General features: G+C 44.9%; 3 protein-coding genes and 1 non-coding gene across 5 annotated transcripts; all 4 read right to left on the minus strand.

Moving 5' to 3' along the window:
* Positions 1-359: 359 nt before the first annotated feature.
* Positions 360-1,123, minus strand: LOC119341830. Its single transcript, XM_037613682.1, has one exon. The coding sequence runs from the start codon at positions 1,053-1,055 to the stop codon at positions 360-362; it is 696 nt and encodes a 231-aa protein (XP_037469579.1). The 5' UTR covers positions 1,056-1,123.
* Positions 1,124-13,936: 12,813 nt separating this feature from the next.
* LOC119340175 (NADH-ubiquinone oxidoreductase chain 2-like) lies at positions 13,937-16,538 on the minus strand. 2 transcript variants are annotated; one of them, XM_037612076.1, is made up of 2 exons: positions 15,598-16,538; positions 13,937-14,194 (listed from the first exon to the last, which is right to left on the minus strand). In XM_037612076.1, exons 1-2 carry the CDS (start codon positions 16,165-16,167, stop codon positions 14,006-14,008), a joined length of 759 nt encoding a protein of 252 aa, XP_037467973.1. In that variant the 5' UTR covers positions 16,168-16,538; the 3' UTR covers positions 13,937-14,005. The 2 variants fall into 2 exon arrangements, with proteins under 2 accessions (XP_037467973.1, XP_037467974.1); XM_037612077.1 differs by lacking the exon at positions 13,937-14,194 and having other exon boundaries at positions 15,574-16,538.
* Positions 16,539-19,380: 2,842 nt separating this feature from the next.
* Positions 19,381-19,463, minus strand: TRNAY-GUA. The gene has a single exon. It is a non-coding gene; the product is annotated as a tRNA-Tyr (tRNA).
* Positions 19,464-20,156: 693 nt separating this feature from the next.
* Positions 20,157-21,068, minus strand: LOC119341442 (NADH dehydrogenase [ubiquinone] iron-sulfur protein 3-like). Its single transcript, XM_037613314.1, has one exon. It carries the CDS (start codon positions 21,066-21,068, stop codon positions 20,211-20,213), a length of 858 nt encoding a protein of 285 aa, XP_037469211.1. The 3' UTR covers positions 20,157-20,210.
* Positions 21,069-22,000: the final 932 nt, after the last annotated feature.

A 22,000-nucleotide genomic window follows, 5' to 3' on the forward strand; every position in this document is an offset into this window, starting at 1 on the left:
TTATAAAGTTGATGATTCCCACCAAGAATTTGATCGCCGGGTCGGGCTAATTCCATACGAATCAGTACGGAGAAGCATGTGCCCATCACTCCTGCAATGGCACTGAACATGAAATAGAGAGTCCCAATATCCTTGTGGTTAGTACAGAAGAGCCATCGAACCATATTTGTCATTTTTTATTTGAGAAATGCAAACTTTCCTTATCAAAGAGGGGCCGGGGGGCTGGAAGAGAAAAGAAAGAGGGGCCCGCCCGGGGGCTGGAAGAGAAAAGAATCAGAATTACTGAGCTACCCCGCTCTTTTTTTTCTAATTCCCTTCTAAGATCCTCCGACTTAAACAAGTCGAGAGCATGCTCGTGCTCAGCTCTTTCGAGACTTGCCTTGCTCTTGGGGATCTTCCCATCGGATCCTCTGTTCCACTTCCAGGCACCTCCTTGCGGAGCTTTCCGCCTCAAGGAGATCCCGGTTGTGGGAAACAGCATCTCTAAAGAAAACAGATCCTCCCTCATTCTCCCGCAGATCTTGATAAGACGCTTGGAGAACAGTGAAAGAATCAGTTGCGTGAATATGGTCCAGATAGGAACGAAGCGCTTCATCGACCAAGTAGGGCTCGATCGGTAGATAAGGCCCTATTCTTTGATAAAGCGCCACAAATTCCTGAATGACATCTTGTCGCATACTAGACAGCTTTTCTTCCATTAGGAAGAGCTTAAGCCGTCCAGGTATGTCCTCCAGAGGGGTATTGTGATTAAGCTCGTTCTGAATGAACGTAACCCATCCAGGATCCTGCTCGTAAAGGCTCAGATAGAAGTTTAGCCCTGCTAAATGAGCTAGAGCTTGGGGATCCTGAATCTCTGGAGGAAGAGTAATAATGAAGGAGGCTCCGAAAAGATTTAAAATTGGGAGAAGAATAATCGAAATAAAACGCACTAAAAATAAAAATAGACAAATAGAAAATAATAAAAAATCGTATATATAAGGAAACTTAATACAAAAGTGCAAATAGAAAGCAGTAAACGTGCTAGTGGAGAAGAGCCATCGAACCATATTTGTCATTTTTTATTTGAGAAATGCAAACTTTCCTTATCAAAGAGGGGCCGGGGGGCTGGAAGAGAAGAACTTGAATACTATACGCTGGAAGAGAAGAACCTTAATACTAAACCAAGTTTCGGGAACTTCTTGGTGACTTGATTGGTTCCCTTCCCCCAATTTGCAAAGGATGATTCCCGTGAAGGTGATCTCGATCACCATTCTATGATATTTCCGGATGCTTTTGAGAAGCTTTTCCTTTTACCTAATGCCGGCTACCGACAACTTACTTCATGCTATTACTAACACTTATGACTGAGCCGCACTTGCTTTCCAAAAGAAATGGAAACTATCATGCCTGAGACTAGCCAATAGAAGAAAGAGCCACAAGCAAGCCATAGCAGCATCCTTTTTCTTCGCTTTCTTCAACAATGCGAATCTACCTCACTCCTCATCATAACTCAAATACAAATTCGAGTTCCAAATTGATATTTCCTCACGTAAGCAATAAAATGTGAAACCAATATTCATCATGAAACTTCAGACACTGATGATTGTGAGGTTCTGGAAGAGAGACGACGTAGGCTGAAAAAAAGTAAACAGAAAACCACCCCTTAAACTCATTTGCTCAACATTCTTTCCACAGCAACTAGAAAAGTGGAGAAAATCCAATAAGGGGAGGTCCCGGTGAATACAAATCAATTGGAAACCGAACCCCGCATTCATGTCTCTAACAAGGCTGTCTAAGCTAAGCGGCCATGGACCCATGGACCCGGGGAATCTGAACCATTAGGTAGAGTTTCAGCTGAAAGAAAACCAGGTCAATCTTCCGATCGCGAGTCTTTACAAGCTTGAAACAACTTAAGCACAGGCGGGAGTCGCCCCTTTTAAAGTCAGTATTTATGCGGCGCTGAACTAACGAGCGGACACCTAACCTTCGAAGGAGAAGAAAAGACGGATGTATCTTTCATTCATATCGATCAGATGTGCTTTGCTCAGGACTCCCATTTTACCATTGCTTAAGCCATATTACATAAAGCATAGTGAGTGATACGCAATGCTGGTACCACCATGTTTTTTTCCTCACTCTGTGTAGCCACACTCGTTTGTCCATTTCTACTTATTATTTATGTTAAATAGTATCCGTTGGTTGTAGAAGCACTGGCGTTCAGGGATTGCAAAATCCATAATATCAAGAAGCGGTAGGAACCTGGCTAACTTCAATGCGGATAACGCGCTGTAGAAGAAAGTGGATCAACCAAAGTAGACCTTGATCGAAAGGCACCACAAGGCGAACCAATAGAGTGTGGTGTAAGCGGTGAAGCAGAATAGGAATTGGAACTGCTTGAACTAGAAAGGGCTTCCGCTACCGCGCTACCTCGGGAGCTCTGGAAACGGTATACTCGCTTCACTCATCTGTAATGGTATCCTTGAAAGCTAGCTAAAGTGGGTTCTAGACAAAGTTCTCCTAAGCAGGGCGGAAGGAAAAACAAGAGCAGTATAGCTCTACATTACGCTTCGGGGGCCTCGTCTTACTCACTCACCTTCTACTAATCGGACCGTGACAAAACAACCAGCCCAGCAATAGGCAAGGACTGGCTGAAATCCCTTTCGGGATCCAGTCTATCCATATCTGTTGTCCCTTCCGCTTTCTGTGTTGATGGAGCTCGGTCAGATAGTTCCGGTATTGCGAAGGAGGGCAACGCATTGGGATCGTCCAATCCCTTCTGATCGGTTGTCATATTGAATTGCAAATTCTCGTATAGTAAGAGTTCCTTCGGTTTCCTACCTAGCACATTCTCTGTTGTCTACGCCAATATTTTACCTGCAAGTAGAGTGTGGCTGGCTACATACGGGGGAACTCAACCTACCTTTCGAAGGGTAGACCTTTACAGATGAGTGAAACGAGGATTTAGGTATATAAGGAGACGACCCGCCAAGCGAGCCAGCCTGATACCGACTTTCATTGATAGGCCATGAAACATAGAGAATGGGAACTTGTTCGCACGTACCTCGACCGCAGGTCTGAGAATGACGAGTGTGCTTTTGCCCACAGCTTCTGTTGCTTAACCGGCTCGTGGTGTTTATGGTCCTGACCCGGTACAGCCGCTAAGCTCATTTTTCATTTCCAAGTGTTGTTACTAGCCTCGAGAGAGATGTTTCACAGGATTCACCTGCAACTGATAAACCTGGGGGATAATACCGAAACAGTCCTTTTTTCTGATCATAGAGGAGCCGTATGAAGCTAAGGTTTCATGTACGGTTTTGCAATAGCGGTGGGAGCTGTGATGTTATTATCGACTATGATTATCTAACAGTTCAAGTACAGTTGATATAGTTGAAGCACAGCCAAAATATGGTTTTTTTATGGAATCTTTGGCGTCAGCCTATAGGCTTTCTAGTTTTTAGAATTTCTTCTTTGGCCGAATGTGAAAGATTACCCAGAGGGGGAATTAGTTGTGGGTTATCAAACCGAATATTCCGGTATCAAATATGGTTTCTTTTCTCTTGTTTCCTACTTGCTGACCCTAGAACAACAAGAGGCAACAGGCTTGCTTAACACTCGAACAAGAGGAAATCGCTTCGTCTTTTTGCCCTTCTACTTCTGTCGGCACAACTACGTATTTATTAGAATAGTGCTTTGCTCGGTCCTGCTTTGGACCTATGATCCACGGGTGATTAATCAGCATCTACAGCTTTCGCTTTGGGTCGGGAATTTGGAGAGATTGGCTCTATAGAAAGGGAAGCGAGTCTTTGAACTATGTTAGCGCCGAGGGTTCACTAAACCTACTGTCCTTCTGACTTTCGTGTTTCGTAACTCATTAGATTCCTAGCTTTTTAGCGGGGGCTTTGTAAGAGAAATAGCTAGATCTGTAACAATCAAAATAAGTCGGGGTTCAGTTCATTAGAGCAAGGAGAAAGTTCACTAGATAGACAGGTTGGACAATGAGGGCTTTTACTCTCCCTATCTCGAGTAGGATCATTGAAAAGAAAGAAAAGGAATGGTTTCTTCAACTGGCTTGTGCCACAGCTCATAGCTCGAATCGGGATTGGAAAAACGGAAGGAAAGTAAGGCGCTAGAGCCTCTGATGAGGAAGACCTCGGATCTTTCAGAAGGAATAGGCCTACCTGCTTTAGCTTTTATGGTTCACCGCGGTCTTCTTCTTCCTAGCCCAAGGCGGTTTCTCTCTCAAACTGAGTCAAATCCGTAAAATTGTAATGAAGAGGAAAGCAGCGGCTTTGACTCTCTCACCTAACAGGTCGGTATTCATGTCCACCAGAATTGTCTACTGATTGGCTGTAGTTTACTTCCCGATCAGAAGGATCTGAATCCTGTTTAATAAAGACCCATTGCCACCTAGGTATCCTTTATCTTCTCTCGTTCCTCTTTGGACAAAGGTTTCAAACCACCAACTCTTTAGAAATCTCTGAGGAGTATGCATCTGGGTAAAGCAATGAATAGGATGTAGATGAAGCCCGGTATGACTCAAATTTTCACTTTTTGCAAGGTCTGATGATCAACGAGCTAAAAAAAGGGGGGTATGCGCGCGGGTACCGGTGCAGTTAATAATTGAGGTCAGTCGACCAGGATCTTATGACTCTTGTCCCTTTCAAACTTAATAGATTAGAGGATTCTAGCGATCCAGGCGAGTAAAATGAAGCAGACGTGGCAGCCGCAGGCAATGATCCAATACCTTTCGTTCTCTTTAGCACTCATTTCCAATTCCTTTAGCTTGGATCTTTTGAATCTGGATAGTTATGAGTACAAAACTCAATAATCTTTCCTAGGATCCCGTGAGGAAGAAGCAAAATCAGCTGTGGACGATGCTGGAGGCAAGCCTGCAATGTGGGATTATGAAGCCTACTTAGTTCAGAACTTTTGTGATGATGAGCAATCACATGCATACGCAGAACCTAAAATCTTAGGTGGTGTGACCAGATCAAATAAGTTTTGCTGCTTAATGCTCATTTTATTTTGTTTTGGCAAAAGAAAGACATGCTGATGCAAATGATCGAGCGAAGGATTACGTACAAAGATTTCTCCTTGCTTTTCGGTGGTTGCTGAATCCTACTGGGTAGGGTAGACCAAGATGTTTGACTCGAGGACTCTTCCTACTATTCCAGATTCCATTTCAATGGTAGCTTCTTGGTAGACTTACTTTCTATGGTACACAATCCAGTCAATAAACCTGGCTCATAGGACTTTATAAGTGATCGTGCATCTGCCACTCCTATGCCTTCTTTTCCTCGTCCCGATTTGAACTATGTTAATAATTTTGCTAGATCGGACCATAAAATGGAATTGAGCAGGCATCCCTTGGTCCAATAGATATTTCCTTATGTATGATAGAACTTAGGTGCACCCCAACTTGGGGCTAGCGAGCATGTCTCTCATCTTCCTAGTAAGCACGTCCTAGGTGCATTAACGGCTGAACAGTCTCACTATTCGATGAACTAGGGTGGGCCAGGGAACTCGTAGCTTATGCACGCGCACGAGGCATGAAAAAGGAGGAAAGTCATTACATAGGAAAGGAGCACACGCCATAGAGGAATTATCATGTTATGCCTGGTAAAGAAGCACACTGACTTCAGAAGAAAGAAAAGAAGTCATCCCAGTCATCTACTATTTTCTGCCACTCAAATCCTGATGGATTGAAGAGGAATGGAGCGAATAGCCAAGTGATAACCAAGAACCCTGAAAGGGCGCGGGAAGAGCCCAAGGTTATCCCAATTCCTATGATCCTCGTAAAAAGAGAGGATGGATTGAGATACCCCTTTGCTAACTCCATAGTTAGGAGAGGTGCATCTGCGGTGAGCATAAGAAGATTGCCCTGATAATGGAATTCCGGATCCGCCGGGGTGAGTGATTTTCTTAGGACTGTCAAAAGAGCTCAAGTTTGGCTGATAGCGAACTCCACCAAACGTGATACCCTCCCCAATGGGGGATTGACCCGAGTATTTAGTCATATTCTTCTTAGGAGGCTCCCTTCAGCTTGTGAATCTATTCTAGGATCAATGCATATACTCAGACAGGTTCGATCTGGCTTAAGCTTCAATCCGTCTAAATAGTGTAGCGAGGGACTGGATAGAATAAAAACCGTTTTTATCTGGGAAGAGCGCCTTTGGAAAACCAAGAAGCAGAATGCAGTGTCTGCTATGATTGCCCCAGATGTAAGTTGGCCTCCCCCAGCCACAGCTATTTTAGCCGATTTTTTCTTTTGGATATGGCAAGTGGTTGTAACTGCTAAATACAAATCAATGAATGTACTTGAACTGCCGGTATCAATAAGGGCAATGCCTGTTTGTCCACCAACAGTGACCTTGACTGAAAATGTGCCAGCAGTGACCTGCCCTGAAACTGCATGAGCCGAAATATGCATGAGATACTCATTTGGAGGGGAGTCCTGATCCTGTGGGATTTCTTCTTCTTCTTGTACTGCAATCTCTTCTGTGGCATCATTTGGTGTGTAAGTTTCCTGCATGACATTGATAGTAGGGATTAACTTGCATAAGTTTTTGATTGGTCTTTTTCATGTCATGGGATAACCCCCCGAAAGAAGAGTGCAAAGACCAAGTTCCCATTTCCTCCGTTCATCCATGAGAATCGATATTTGTTCTTTCAACTTTGAATACGTCAATTCTCATCCGTTACTTGAGATTCGATACGTAAGATACGTCATTTCTCATCCGTAACTTCCATCCGATAAGGGCAATAAAGCCAAGGCAAGCTCATATTTGCGTATCTAAAGGCTTGGTGTGGAGTTTTGGGGAGAGGGCCTGGGTTCCGGGAGATGAAAAAAGCCTACTTTTACAGCTAAGTGATTAGGACTTGATCGAAAAATATTGCTCTCAAAACATGCATTTTTGAGGTAAACTAGAAAAACACTACTTTTGACCCATAGTGATCCGCACTTTTTTCATTGGAAATCGAGTTTCCTTAGGGAAAAAGGACTTGCTAACTTTTGCAGCTATATGAAACGGACTTGCCTACGGCACTTTTGCACCGAAGAAACTAAAAAATAGTCTTTCTCCGCCTAAAAGCAAGGTAGGATTTCTACGAAACAAGTCCGGATAGGTAACTAGGCGGATAGGAAGGATTTCTACGAGCTTCAGTTCATGAATTGAAATATGCATGCATCCCATTCATAAGGAGTAGCTGGCTATCCGTGTGCAACACTCATTTCTTTCTAGGAAGATAAGATCCCGCTCTAAGGCATTGGAGCTGCTGGAATATGATACGAAAATACAGATTGATGTTTCTGCTTCTCCTCTCTCGGGAATAGTTTACCGACCGGGCCACCTGTAAATTCTTTAGTTAAAACAGGCCTCGGGAGTAGTCATCCTAGTATCGAAAATCATCTATTTTGCTTTCCGAAGGTAGACAGCAGCGTTGATTCTCCGATTATACGATGGCAACATGTGTGAAGTCTTGTACCAGATCATATCGGGGATAGCTAGCTCATCAGCAGTTCATTTCTATGTATGGCAAGAAGTCCAACTGTCAAGCATGGCACGATTCCAGAATCATCGCTTGGCTGCTGCTTAGATGAGATGAAACCTGAGTTGACTTCTCTGTTTTAGTACCGGCCAGGCCTGCTTCTTAAGTGAACTCATCCATTCCCTTGTTAGTACAGAAGGAGGCGATATCGTGTCAATTCCCTAAAAAACCGTCTTTTCCAATGATTTAGGGCCCATACCCCAATAATGATGACGAAGAGGTCTTCCTGCTTCAAAAACAGGGCTTCCTGACCCAAGAAAAGAGTGCACATGGAAGTAGTTCCGCTCAATTCTCCAATACGACTTCGGGTGTGACCCCAACCCCACCAAATGGTGATCCTCGAGACCAAAGGGCATTGAACGAGAGAGAAGGAAATCGTCCACAGAGAATCGGAGTATCCGGCCTAGTGATAGTTAGAAAGAGTTGGCCAATACAGAATCTCATGCGCCTCTCATTGATGAACCCCTTTTTCCTTTATCCTCTACTGGTGGCTGATTGATTGAGCCCCGGTCTCACTCATTCTTTATGAGCGGAAGCCATGCACCTATCACCTATAACCGGAGAAGTACTATACGGCACGGCACCTTCGGCGAGGACTCAACTCAACAGAGAATGATTTGACAAACATTGATCCATGCCTGGCCTTAGCCTGAGCTCAACTCTGAAAAAGAAAAGAGGAGAATCTCTCTAGCTTGTGGAATCACTTCCCTGGATGCTTAGATAGCTCGAGAAAGTGCGCCACTTCTCCCTTAGAGCCCATCTATCTAAACGGGTATAAAAACAGAGAAATAGGCTCATTAAGTGAAGTGAGAACAGAACTCGATCTTTGCTAGGCGTGAGAAGAAGATATCGGTCCTTTGGCCATCGGGTAAAGAAATCCTTTGAATGGATCAGTGAGTTCCGGCACGATTGCTGGAACGAACGGAATCTACGGGAACGAGATCTTTCTGTTGGCACGATATCTTTCAGGAACTGCGGTAATCCAATCCTTGAGCTAAGGACGAATGCTTGATTTGCAATCTTTCAAGACGATTTTCTTGTAGCAGATGTGGAATCCAGATTGGCATAACGGGTTCTACGTGAAGTCAGCCGTTCGTCATCATTTGAGGGTTCGGGTCGGGATCATGGCCATAAATCGCTACTTTTTCCACTAGAGCGAATAGCATTCTTCGAAACAGGCACAGGACACTAGAGCGAATAGCATTCTTCGAAACAGGCATGCACAGGACTTGAAGCAGAATCAGAGAGTGATCCCTTTCCAACAGACTGATCGAATTCCAGTGATACACTACGCCTGGCACTATTCGTCACATTAGTAGTTAAGTTACTCATTTGTTACGAACAAAGAGACGCTAGAGATTCTATGAACTTCAGATCGATGCCATTCACTAATCTCAATCGTCTTTCTATGGATTTCTGGGCCGATGGGCGATAAACCTTAAAAGTAGATGCTACGGGCTCTGTGGTGCGTCTCAGAGCCCTTCCCCATGGGGGGTTCCCGTTCTGCTAATCTTGCTATCTTCCCCAGGTTTGCTCGTTTCGATTGGAACAAGAAGTCCGTATTGGTATTTCTTGGTATTGGTAGAAGATGTTCAGCGGTAACAAACAGTAGCTGCAAGTAGATCATCTCTCTTTCTTTCGTACAAGTAGATCGTTGGGATGAGATCTGTAGTCTAAGAATCGGTTCATAGGAAAGCACGCCTTGCAGTTCGCATCGGTAGAAGATTTCCATCTTGTCCCTCGGAGTGGAGCTAGACTCACTTCCTTTGTTCTAGACATTATACGTTACTCACTGAGGAAGAAGGGAGTAAAGTATCTACACTCGTATTGGATCTGGAGATCTGCCCCGGGATGGAAAGGTATCGATCGACCGAGAACTTGTCGAATTTCTTTGACCTCGGAGCCCGTACAAGCTCTTCTTCCACAACCATATGTGACCTCCCCGAGTTTCGAACCCCTCGCCCTCTAAATGTGGATCTCCTCCTCCTCGTTGTTGCCGTGGAGAGACCTCACGTCTAGTTGAAATAGATGCAAGTAAAACTTTCTGACAGCTATGTGAGCACGGATCTTTCCATCATAAGAATAGGGCTCTGGCAATAGATCAAAATCACTAGTCCATTCTGATTCGGAAGATAGGGCTGGGCTGGCAGGTTCTAGTTTGTTCGCACAAGAAAGAGAAAGAAGTGCCGGAGGCAGCACTGGACCAAGTAAAGGTGCCGGATACGTCTCAGCTCAGCTTGAAAGGGAATGTGTTTCTGGGGAATCGTACTTTTGATTCTCAGCTAAAGCCCACCCTTGCCCCCGGAAAGGTTCTCATTCCTCACTGGAGAACACGGCTCCACAACATATTTGGTAGCGGATCCACTTTTCCTTATCTGTTAACGTATACCTTTCCTCTGCCTATGAGCTAGCTAAAGATCCATCGTTATCCTTTCCGGCAATGGAGGCGGAATCAATGGTCATGTCAGGTTTCAGATTCAAAGAGAGATGTCAAGCAAGCGCCAAATCTGAGTACTCAACTTGCCCGACCCGCCTCTTCCACTAGACCTCGTCTTTCAAAGAGCAGCAGCCCTGCAAGCCTAATAGAACCTTGTTTCCCTATTACTTACTTTTGCTTTGAGCGTCGCACTCCAGTGGCTTTCTTTCCTATGGCTTGGATGGGGGTCCTCAGCAAGATCTATATCGGTGTCATTATTTACTTATTTAGACGATAGATGGTGATAGAGAGCAGACTGGCTCTGAGGAAGAATATCTTAAGTAGTTGAATCCGCTCCGCTAGGTTAAATTGTATGATCTGAATGTAGGAGGGCTGCTGCTGGTGACACAATTTCTTTTGGGTCTGAAGAATGAACTCAGAGCTGCAGTGGAAGTGCAGGTGCCTAACTCAATTAGTGAAGCTGCATCTTTTGCTCAATCAAGTGCGGGAAGGAGTTTTGGAGAGAGGCAGGCACTACATGAACAAGAAGGACAGTAACTAGAATTAGAAGTCGGCTGCCCCGCAGCAGCAAGGCTATGTCTCAGTCAAAGTTCGACAGGGGGCAAAACAGTTGCTGTCCTAATAGAAGTTCATGTCGATCCAGCCAAGCCAGTGCCATCATTAGAAAGTCCGGCCATTTTAGTTTCAGCCAGTTCAAGTTAGGGCAAGGAGGAAAGGAAGAGAGTAATGCAAGGATGTAAAGAATGAGGCGCTAGAACAGACTGGCCCGCAGGCTTCCAACCTGACACCGCTTTGCTACTTTTCGAAAGAGGAAGAGAAGTTGCTTGTACGAGACTGCGCCTCCCGGCTGGAAACTCCAATGGCATTTTCGGTAAATGAAAGCAAAGCGAAGCTTTACGACCAAGGAGAGATAAGCATATTTTATGAATGATAGAAGGAGTGCTCCCCGAGCACAGGCTCGCTTGGAAGGATAGAGCGCCGCAAGACAAGATGGCATATTGAAGGGAAGGCTATGAAAAGAATTCTGGTCTCTCGAACGCCTGGCATACTAATACGAGCCGCATACTTGAATACTAGTGACATATTGGAGGAAAGGAGATTATTGGAATACTAGAGGGAGTTACGCCCATAAGAACTGCTGGCTGTAAACGCGACTTGCTCTGCTCCTCCTAAAACCCTTTTCGATAGTAAGATAGATATAAATCTAAAGGGCCTAGAAGGGCAAGCATGGACCGAATAATACACATACTCTGTCTAGATAGACGATTTCTTCTTTCATTTCCACTCAAATAAAAGCACTTTCTTTCAAGCTTATTTGCTTGAAAAAGAGCAAAGCAATTCCAACATAAACTGACACTTTAGGATCCTCTAAGCCTTTCTATAGACCCGTAAGGTACTAAAAACGAAAAACTAGCACTACTAACACAGGCTGAAGAGGATGACCTCGAAAAAGAATACAATTAAAGATGTGGCCTTCCCTCCAAGCACATATATGGATATGGAGCACTCTTTTCCACCCTAAAAAAGAATAGCCAGAGATGGCTTTCTTTCCGTATCAATAGGTAGCCTTCCTTGCCTATGGCTACTTTCAAATGAAAAGGTCAAAAAAGAACTTGATGTAATAGGCTCACTTCATTAATTCTTTCAAACTCGATTGTAAACTATTCCCACCTAAAAGATAAGCTTACTACTTCAAATAGGTAGATGGAAAGAAAGCCATATTTTCCATCTTATTTATATATTCCATTCTAGCCATTGACAGCAACTCACTCTTTTCGAACTGCACTTTGAAAGCCAAACCCAAGAAAGACCATATCAACTACTCTCCAAATAGCAGGATAAATCACGGAATTCAAATGGAAGACAGAAAGAGAAGGCAATTCAAACCTAATGGCCAAACGAATCCAAGACAGAAATACTTATAGCCAGAAAAGAATAACAAGAGAACGAAAACAACTCCATATTCTACTGGCCTGCCTCTCTGATCTACTATCCAACTACCATGGAAGCACCACTGTTCACCCTAGGCTCACATTCTGGCACTTCGTTCGCTGTGTACTCAAAGGACTTGCTTGTCTTTTGACTCGGGCAAAAACCGCAGGAGTGAATTGACTCATAATTATACAAACAAATGACCCAGCTGGCCTTCTCCTATCTGGGGAATCATCGGGACATGCTTCACTTAAAGTGATTATACCACATAGTTTAGGGAAGCGAAACCATAGTTCGGGTTAGTTCACGCTAGATTATCGAAGCTTGTAACACCTGTTAGAACACATTAGGAAAGCGGAAAAGATTTCTATTTGGAGTTCGCTCGTTTAGTTGCTCGATCGCTGCCATCCGCATTGGGCTAATTCAAATCCTATGCTCCATGCTCTTGCGGGTTTGCTCCATTTGAACTTGTCCACACTGGCATAACCAGTATCTCCCCGGAACTAAGAGGCATGGATACCCATCTTTATCGATTCAAAGAAATGAATAAGTATCAGTGAGGTGGGGAATACCTGCCCGGTAGAGATAGGGATGATCGGCAAGCGCTACGAGCGGGGCCGATGTTTCGTGTTGTGGGTGGCCATCGGATTGTTCAGCGTGCCCATGCGGATCCCTACCAATGTCCTAGACTACAAGTTCGACAAACTTCCGGCTTGGGTTAGGATACAAAGTTACCCGGGATGGGCTTGCCCTCTGGATCACGCTGGGTCCTTGCTTGTTCCAACGTCATGCTAGGAATGTATCACGTGCCCATGCAAACCAAAGGAAAGCAGATACAACTATTACAGATCCTAGTCCTATTTCCCATCAGAACATAAGGGAGTGGGCTTCCTTTGTAACAGCTCTGTTCTGGTCGTGGCTCACCTCACTGGACCAACGCTTCTGGTCGGAAGCTGGTCGATCGCCTGGTCGGCAACCGGCACAACACCTTTGCCAGTGGGATTTCTGTTGGTTTTCGTACTATGCGCAATGAAAGTTTCCAAAAAAGGAGAGCTCTAAAAACAGAGTTCTACGGGGAGAATGTGATTTTTGTATACTTCGACCCCATACTGGCATGAAACTGATCGGAAAAAGGACCTCAAAAACACCCATTTATTAGGGGAATGTGAAAATTGATGGTTTTCGCCCATACTGGCATGAAACTTTCTCTTTTATTGAGCTCAAAAACAGGCAGAGGGAGATCAGAAAAAGTGTCAAATCCTATAGAACAGAGAACGATGGCCCAAACAGAACAGCTTACTTCCTCTATCCGAGTTGGCAATCAATATCAAGATCAGAGCGCGAGAGCAATGAAACAACAAGTCCACCGTCCCTTCACCAGCCAAAGAAAGGAGAAGACTAAGCAGCTCAATAGGGTCTCGAGTACGACTATAGTACCAAAGCTTGGTGCTTCTACCAGTCAAGCAATTACCACGGGTGGATATTCAATAGAAAGCCTACTTGAGTAGGTCAAATAGCGGGGATCTCTCAGTTCCAATGGCTGGATCTCAGAATCGCGTAGATGGGTAGAAGTAATGGGCAAACGCACCTAAGTTAGAGATTTCAACTACTACGGTGGTGATGGGGTGCCTGTTTACCTAAGTAGGCCTAGTTCTTTCTATAATGAGCATTCGCGTCCGGGGACTTTGATCCAACTTCAGCCGATGGGGAAACGGCAAGGGATGCACCGGTATCTGGACACGTGATGGACCCAGTAGTAAATATTCCTTTGTGGAAGGCTTTGGTTATACCTGGGTGGCAAAGCGAAGTTTCTGGTGGGTAGGTGTCTAAAACAACCCTCTGCAAGGAAGCACGCCCGTATCAATCCTTTAATCGGAGACTAGACTAGCGTTAGGAAGGACAAAGGAGACAGACAGAATTTACATAAAAAAAAGGACTTTTTGAAGTTTGAGTGAGGATAATTGTCTTAAATTTCGGAGAATCGGCTGAAAAAACGCGGAATTGTCTTCGCCTTTGTAAGCAAAAATGTCCAGTAAAGCCTATCTCGCTTTTAGCCTTCATGGTGAATGGCCCACCCTTTCTTTGAACCTTGTCAATGATCGAACGAACTTACAGATATGAACTGAGTGCCATTTGATGAGTAAGATCGAACAAGGGAGAGGGATATGGAAAGGATGAAGTAATGAAAGAGGAAGTCATTGCTAGTAGTAACGACTTGTCACGATCCATTGGTTCATATAGAATCCATGTCCTAGGTCTATCAAAAAACATTCTTTTCGCTAAGCGTATATAATAAAATAGAGTGAAAGGGTCCACCCCGAAACCAAGGGGGTACTAACTAACAGCTGAGTCCTCTCCGAACCGCAGGAGATAGTTGCCCATCATACAGCTCACCAACTTCACTTGCCTCTAAGGGGGGCTCGCTCCGGGCAGGTTCGGATCACTTACTATACACGGCCCTACGAAGGGGTTAGGAGCGTTTTCAAGATGATTCTTTCTTTGTCGAGACGAAAAAGGAACCCATCTTTTCGATTGAAAAATGTGAGTCTGTTTTGCCCACTTTATCCATCCCCCTCTATCAAAATGATCAAAAAGGCATTTCAAATGCTTCTTATTCCCGTGTTTGATCTTATCCATCTCTGCCCCGCTTCCATGTGGGCAGAGACCCCTGCAGAGAATGAAGAGGAGCCAAGGATCTTACTCTCAAGAGTGCTTCGATAGGCTCCACTCTCTCCCCTGAATAAGTCAGGCTCCGTTAGCCTGGGCTGAGATGGGGATAACGAGTCGACGATTGAAGCCCCCAACGTTCTGCCAGACACTGGACAGGGGTAAGCTCTGTAAATGTGTAGAGCCAAGTGTGGTGTAGTAGTAGGCACTTCTAGGCCCCTTCCCAGCTACTGGATCACTCCAGTGCTTCGGGTACTACGGACCCTCTGCCATCCATTGCAGCAGAGCCGTTTCATGAGCGGGGGGGCTAAGCGCAGTTCTTTGAATCAAAGGTTTCATGAAATCGAAATCGATTCTTTTTTAGATATCTGGATAGATGGATGGATCTATCTTTCTATTCAGATATCTTTTGCAATCAGCCCCAAATCCTTGATTTGTCCAGGAAACAAAGCACTGCTTTGGGCCCAGGAAGCGAAGGGAATGAGCTCGGCTGCTTCTCCCCCACACTTCTTTATTTCTCCGTGCCCCTTCCGCATGCGCTTCGCGCGCCATTGGCGCTTTGCTCTCCTCTTATTTCTTCATTGGAGGGTTCGGATGGACTTCGCCGTTCTTTCCCAACGAAAATGGAAAGGGCTGTATCACATCGAGATGTCGATTCGTTTTCCGCCCCAAATGAGATGGGGAATTAGTCACCTCTGTCCCTTCATCTTTTTGAAAGGAATCGAGGCCCGGCCCGGCTCGCGTCGTTCCAACAACCGACGGGGAGCACCTCAGTATACGATCGCGCGCAGTAACTGGGAGTCCTATTACACCTAAGGCCAACTTCCATTCACCAAAACCAGGTTCATCTCGTGTAGTGATTGTGGACTCGTACAAGGATATGGAGTCGACGGTTGATGTATCAGACTCGACCCTGTCTTTCGTAGCATGCATTCCCATCTGTGTTGCAGCTGATTCGGTAAGCTACGTGTCCGGTGCACAGAAAACTGCCTTCGGTCTCCCAACCTTACTCATGGAAACCTTCCGGCCGCCCAACGACCTATAACGCTAGTCACTACTCCCACTGGGGCTAGGAAGTAAGCCCCACAACCCAAAGCGGCGAAGAACAAATAGAATTTGCTACAAAAGCCGGCTAATGGGGGTATTCCTGCGTATGAGAACATTGTAATGGAGAAGGTCATAGCCGAAATAGGATTCGTTTTGGCTAGAGCGCCCAAATCCGCTATATATTTGACACGGGTTTGCCGTAATGCTGGAACTATGGCGAATGCATCTATCGTCATTGATGCATAAATAAATATACCAATTAGTAGTGATTGGATTCCTTCTATGGTTCCACATGAGAAACCAGTACGAATATAACCTACATGTCCAATCGAACTATGAGCTAGAGGTCTTTTGACTTTCGTTTGGGCCATGGCGGCCAGTGCTCCTAAGATCATAGAAGCAATGCTGCAGAAAAAGAAGATTTGTTGTAATGTACCCCCATAGGAAGCAACAATAGAAACACGTGACATATTTGCAGAAATAGAGATTTTAGGCGCAATAGAAAGGAATGCTGTCACCGGGGTGGGTGAACCCTCATAGATATCAGGTGCCCACATATATAGAGTCAAAAGAGAGATTGAGTCCGAGGGAGAGGGGGGTTTTCTTGGGGCTCGAGAGATTGAATAGATAGGGCCCCACAAGTTGTTAATTCGCCGCTGGGGAATTCACACAAAAGGGAAGGACTTATTCTCAACGAAAAAAGTGCTCTCTGAACCGAACGTGAAAGTTCTTTTCCATCAGACGGCTGTTCACGTAACTCCACTCTCGGCTTGGATTATATATCCATTTGGTCCGCTCTCGGCCATTCCACACGCTGCCTAGCAGAGACGTGGTTATCTGAAGTGGATTCTCTCTTTTGTAGTAGATGCCGAACCTGCTGCTCAGTGGGCGGGCGCAGCAGCTACATGGACCCCTTTCTTTATGTTGTTGCCAGTGCTTTCCCGGGCCGAGCCGGAATTCTTTATTAGAACGTCGGCAGGCAAAGCCCGAAGGAAGGCTGCTATCCCCTCGGCCTTCTTCCTTTTCGATGAAAAACAAATCGACATCTCAATCTCCGAAAGCGTTTTCCTTACCCAGCTAATATCCCCCCTTCGTCGAGCCTTTCCTTTAGTGGTAAGGGATATGCACCTTATCTGAACGTCGGCAGGCATTCCGGAATTCTCCTTTTTTGGCCCCGGGTGAACATAGGCTCAAACATGATTGGAGGGGTCCTAGCTACGCCATGCGTTCAATAAAAAAAAGCAAGCCTCTGGGAAGCTGCAGGGATTACAAAAAGAGGGTGCTTTCCCGTGTTGCACTGAAAAAAGGACAAAGGAGAAGACGCTGTTCGACTTTCTTTCTTCCTCCCGCGCCCGCCTAAGCCCGGCCCGCGTTAGAGGGGAAGATTAGCAAAGCGGAAAAAGACAGAGGGAGGGGGAGCTGCATCTTATTCTCTTCGCGAGAACTTCAGGATCGGAGAAGCATTCGGAAGGGGCGAGGCCTTCATTTCGTTCGCAGAAGCAGAAACGATCCAATCCATTCGGGGCTTCGGGGAACCCAAAAACGAACTCTGTTTACTTTTTTCATAGATAGATGATATATATAGGAATAATATATACATCCCTTTACTTGAGATGTCTATGTATCTATTTTGGAATCATCTCCCGATTCTCTTTTTTTTCTAATTCGCACTGCTCTTTCTCTCTAAATTGCATCAAAGAAAATAGAGAGAGAGAGAGAGAGCAGATGGATCCTATCCCCTATAACGAACACTCATTCCTATCTATTGATAGAAAAGAAAGATCTTCGTCACGGACTTTTTCTTTGTTCATTTTTTTTAGATTGGAGGAATTCCTCATATCCAAGGTAGCTCCCCACAAACACCCCACCCATATGACTATGCCCCCTTTTGAATCGACAGTATAGATTGGGCTTCATAGCTACTTTCATTCTAAAGACGAATATTAGTCAATAGGCAGGCTTCTTTCAGTAGCAAACATATTCATTTTCACCGGGCTCCGCGCACCTTTGGTACTTCTGGAGGGCAAGCTATTTTATAGTGACTTCTTTCTTAGGGTAGGGCGACGAATACTTCCAATTCCGGAAAGGTCATTGGGTCGCCTTTGGAAGCTAAAGATAAAGTTGTAGAAAGCCGGGAGAAAAAGCGAAAGCTTGCTCGAAACGGCCTATACCCTAACCCTCGGAAGCGAAGACGCAAAGCGTCAGTTTTTTCAAAAGGAAGGAGTTTTTTCTGACTGAATCCATCCATAAAGCCGCCAAGGAAACGAAGTTCGTTCCCTTTCATCAAGTGGGTAAGGTAGGCAAACCACTTAAGTTTTGCCTTAGACTGACGGAACAAAGCTAAGAAGTAGGCTGAATGGAAAAAGGAAAGGGACAAGGGCGGTCGTCGCTTGGCGCGAAGGCTGCTGGTTCGTTACAGTACTAAAGGTCCTCGGACTTCCAGGCGGTTTTTCTTTTGGGCTGCTGTGAACCCTTGGATCTCGCCAATACAGCCTCCTATGGTTTTCGTTACCGAGATATCTTTTCTTTTTTCCCAGGGATTTTTTGGGTAATCAGCTCCCATGCTGCAAACAGTCAAATCTGAACCTTGTCGCTCTTCTTTCCTCGTGGGCAGGAAGCACACCAGTAGCGTGCGTTGCGTGATTCCACTGTGTTTTTTGCACTTGACTGGGTGGACAGTTGACCGGAAGATAACTTCGATTCGCCCGGCCAGCAGGCGGGCGGCGTGCTTATCTTGTGTGACAACACTACAGAGCGAGTAGCTCTTCTAGTCGGGCAGCTGTGTGACAACACTCCTGAGAAAGCGGCGCTTTTGTGTAACATGCTATGGTCTCAACGCCCTTACGAGGTAGTGATGAGTTTCACGCGCTCTAAGCCCGGCCCGCGCGCAGTTAGGAGGATTGGCCGCTATCTGAGCGGTACCACCCACCCTACCCTACTACCTATAGGGGGCCGTCCGTCCTACAGCCGCCCGAAAAGGAACTGCAGTAATCTTGAATAGGAATCTTACAGCGATAAAAAGAATCCCCATAAAAATACCACTAGATCGAGCACCAGTGATTTCGTATCCGGTCAAAATCTTGGCTAATTGATCGAAGTGGGTAGCTCCAGTAGACCCATAGATCATGGAACAAATAGGGTGGGTAGGCCCAACCACCACACTACACGTATAGACGCGAACCCCCCTCCTTACCGTACGTGCGACTCTCACCGCATACGGCTCGCACAAAGACTCCAAAATCCATCCCGAGCTTTTTATTCCACCTCTCCCTCCTCTCCAATCCTCGATCAAACTAGCCTTCCCCAGCAAGAAAACGTATCCGCTTTAGCAACAAAGCGCTCATCCCTTGCTTGTTCTTGAGCGCGCAAGGCGCTCAAGACGGTGATTCTTGCTTAAAAAAGGGCTAAAGCACTCCAGCTTCGAAGCTGGAGTTTGCAACTTCAAAACTACAGGTTTTAGCCCTCCTGCTGGGTGGGCGCTTCCTTCGTCTATCGTATGTCTCGCTTGGCTTCATCCCGAACCAAGGAGGCATGATGGCGGGCGCGTGCGTGTGCCGACTGCAAAGACTACAAGCCGACGCCGGAAGCGACTCGCTTCTATTCTCGAATGGATATAGATGGGGAATCTCTATAGATCGTCTTTTTTCGACAACCTCTCTAAAACGCATACGAGAAAATTGCACTTCACGGCACGGCAAAAAAAAAGAGCTTCGCTCGGTTGGCCCTCCTAGGCTTCCGCCTACTTTCTCTTCTCTTAAGTCTACAACAAGTGGGAGAGGCAGGATTCGAACCTACGTAGAAAACCTTCAACAGATTTACAGTCTGTCACTTTTGACCGCTCGGCCACTCTCCCCTTCCCGGGGATACGCCCTCCTCAAACAAAGGGTTCCTGAATAAGAAGGATGGCGGCCTTCGTTCTTAAGTTAAGAAGAGCAGATGGAACTATTAGATTTGCTAGCGTTCCGGGAGAATAAATAAGGTCATTTAGTAAGTTCATAACAATCCATTTATGTAAAGCAAGGGGCAAAGCTTCTACAACAGCTTCCCCCTCATTGCCATCGTCGGCCTTCCCCAGCTCCCCTCCTTCGTCGCTTCTGGCTAAGCATCTTTCGGCGGAGGAAAGGAGGCGACTAGTCGCTTCTGGCGAAGCAGCGAGTTCATGAGCAAGTGAATGAACGAGCAGCGAGTGAAGTGCAACAGTCGTAAGTAAGGCTCGCCATGTTCCTAAAAGGAGTGACCATCTTTTCTTCCCTTCTACTGACACTGAGTGAGCAGCAAGCATAGGCAATAGTTTCCGTAGGGGTGGGGCGCAAGCAAGCGTTTTCAGGCTCCGCTAGCTAGCGTACTCTTCTGCTATCAATGAAACCGAAAGAAAAAACCAGTGCCCTTTCGTATAGATCGAGACGCAGTACTTTTTCTTTACTTCTTCCATACTAGGAAGAATGGAAGGAAATCCTTCGATAACACTTCTTCCTTATTTGAAGAAATGATATCCGATGCCCGTGGAAACTCTTTCATTTCAAAAAAGTTCTTCTTCTTAAGAAGCAAATAGCATTTCCTATTGATTTGTCCCCTGGACTAGACCTATGTAGATTCGGAATTATCCGTCGCTACGCTGTTCCCAAGGACTAGCAAAATCGAAATAGCGAAATTCTTGGGTCATCTCAATGGGTTCAGAAACCACACGTTTCTCTGGATCATCATAGCGTACTTCCACATATCCACTCAGAGGAAAGTCTAATGGATGACCCTCGAAACCATAATCTGTTGATATACGGCGTAAATCCGGATGATTGATGGAAGAAACACCAGACATATCCCATACTTCTCGCTCCCACCGGCCGGCTGATGGAAATAGACTGACTACCGGAGATATTCGTGTTACTTCGTATGCACTTGTTTGTGCACGAATGCGTGAGTTATACCGAGTACTCAGTAAATTATGGACAACTTCAAATCTTCGTTTTCGAGAGGGATGATCCACTCCGCAAATATCGATCGAAACTTGAACCCTTGTAAAGGTATGCCATTTTAGAAAGCACAACAATGGAAATGGGTAGTCAGTATTGGTATAAGATCTATTCCCATGTTTCGATCTTTTCATTTTATGTACCCATTTCTTGGGTAAAATCTCCCAACTATATTGGAAAATGGATTGGTTATCCATAAATGAAAATAAAGAAAGCTTTATTTTGGTTCCGCTTCTTGCTCTAATCAGAAAGACTTGTCGGAAATCGCCGGTTGGGTTGGTCCGACCAAGAAAGGCATGGGAGTGGAGAGGCAGAAGTGAAAGACTGGCTACCAATAAAGATCCAAAACTGCACACACACTTTTTAGAGTTATGTATCCAGGATCGGCTGCAGGCTCTAGTGTTGAATCGGGTATAGAACCCAGGATGCTTGGTTACAATTCCGAATCCGCTAAACCATCGCTCGGGGAAAAGTACTATACAGAGCATTAGTACTTATTCTGATCCTTTCCTTATATTTAGATTCTAGTAGTTTATTTCAGTCGTATTCGTATCCTTACTGCGGTTTTTTAAGGGTAACAAATAAAAGTATGCAGGTTCTAATTTATTGTTCCGAGACATATGATGATAGCATTGAGAATGAGAAATCTTTGCAAAATGCACGTATTATTAAGGAGTTCTGGAACGATTACTACGCTAAGCTGTTGGATATTGACAAAACGAAAAAGACTTCTAATGTTGATATGTATCAGGATGATGTTAGAAAGTTGTTGATTAATGAAAATAAGAATCAAAGTGGTGTGTTTTCTGATACTGAATTAATAGATTTACAGAATCAAATTGCAAATTGCACAATGAAGTTCGATGAGGATAATCTATTTAAAGTAACTCCTAACATAGTAAAGTTCTTGATTAATAAAGATCAGCCTAACGCTAAGCAATATCTAAAGGGTTGCCTACCAAGTAGCTTACCTATGCTTAAGATGTTTGGTATCTATACGCTTGAGGCTATCATGATTCATGTACTAGGCTTGGTATTCAACACTCTTCAGGAATCATCCGCAGTTAAGGCAGCTAGATTTATAGATCAACTTAATTCAACTGTACGAGAACAAGCAAGGTTTCTACAATACAAAGCACCAAGTAGTGGTAAGGTGGAAGCAGTACTCACTAGTAAGGTAGAATCAGTTAAGGATGTTGTTCAGCCCAAAGGTGCTAGCAAAAAAGAGAAAAAGAAAAAAATGCAGTGTCATTATGATATCGGGAAATACTTGCTCCAATTCATGATTGAAAGAAATGTTCTACATATATCAACAGATAGGGGAGTAACAAAAGAAGATCCAGTGCTGGTTCTTAAGAAAGGTCAAGGGTATATAGAGAATTCTTGTTATGTTATGTCCAATTTGAACATAAATCTGCTC

The sequence above is a fragment of the Triticum dicoccoides genome, chromosome 7B, assembly GCF_002162155.2.
Source record: "Triticum dicoccoides isolate Atlit2015 ecotype Zavitan chromosome 7B, WEW_v2.0, whole genome shotgun sequence".
NCBI classification, from domain to species: domain Eukaryota; kingdom Viridiplantae; phylum Streptophyta; class Magnoliopsida; order Poales; family Poaceae; genus Triticum; species Triticum dicoccoides.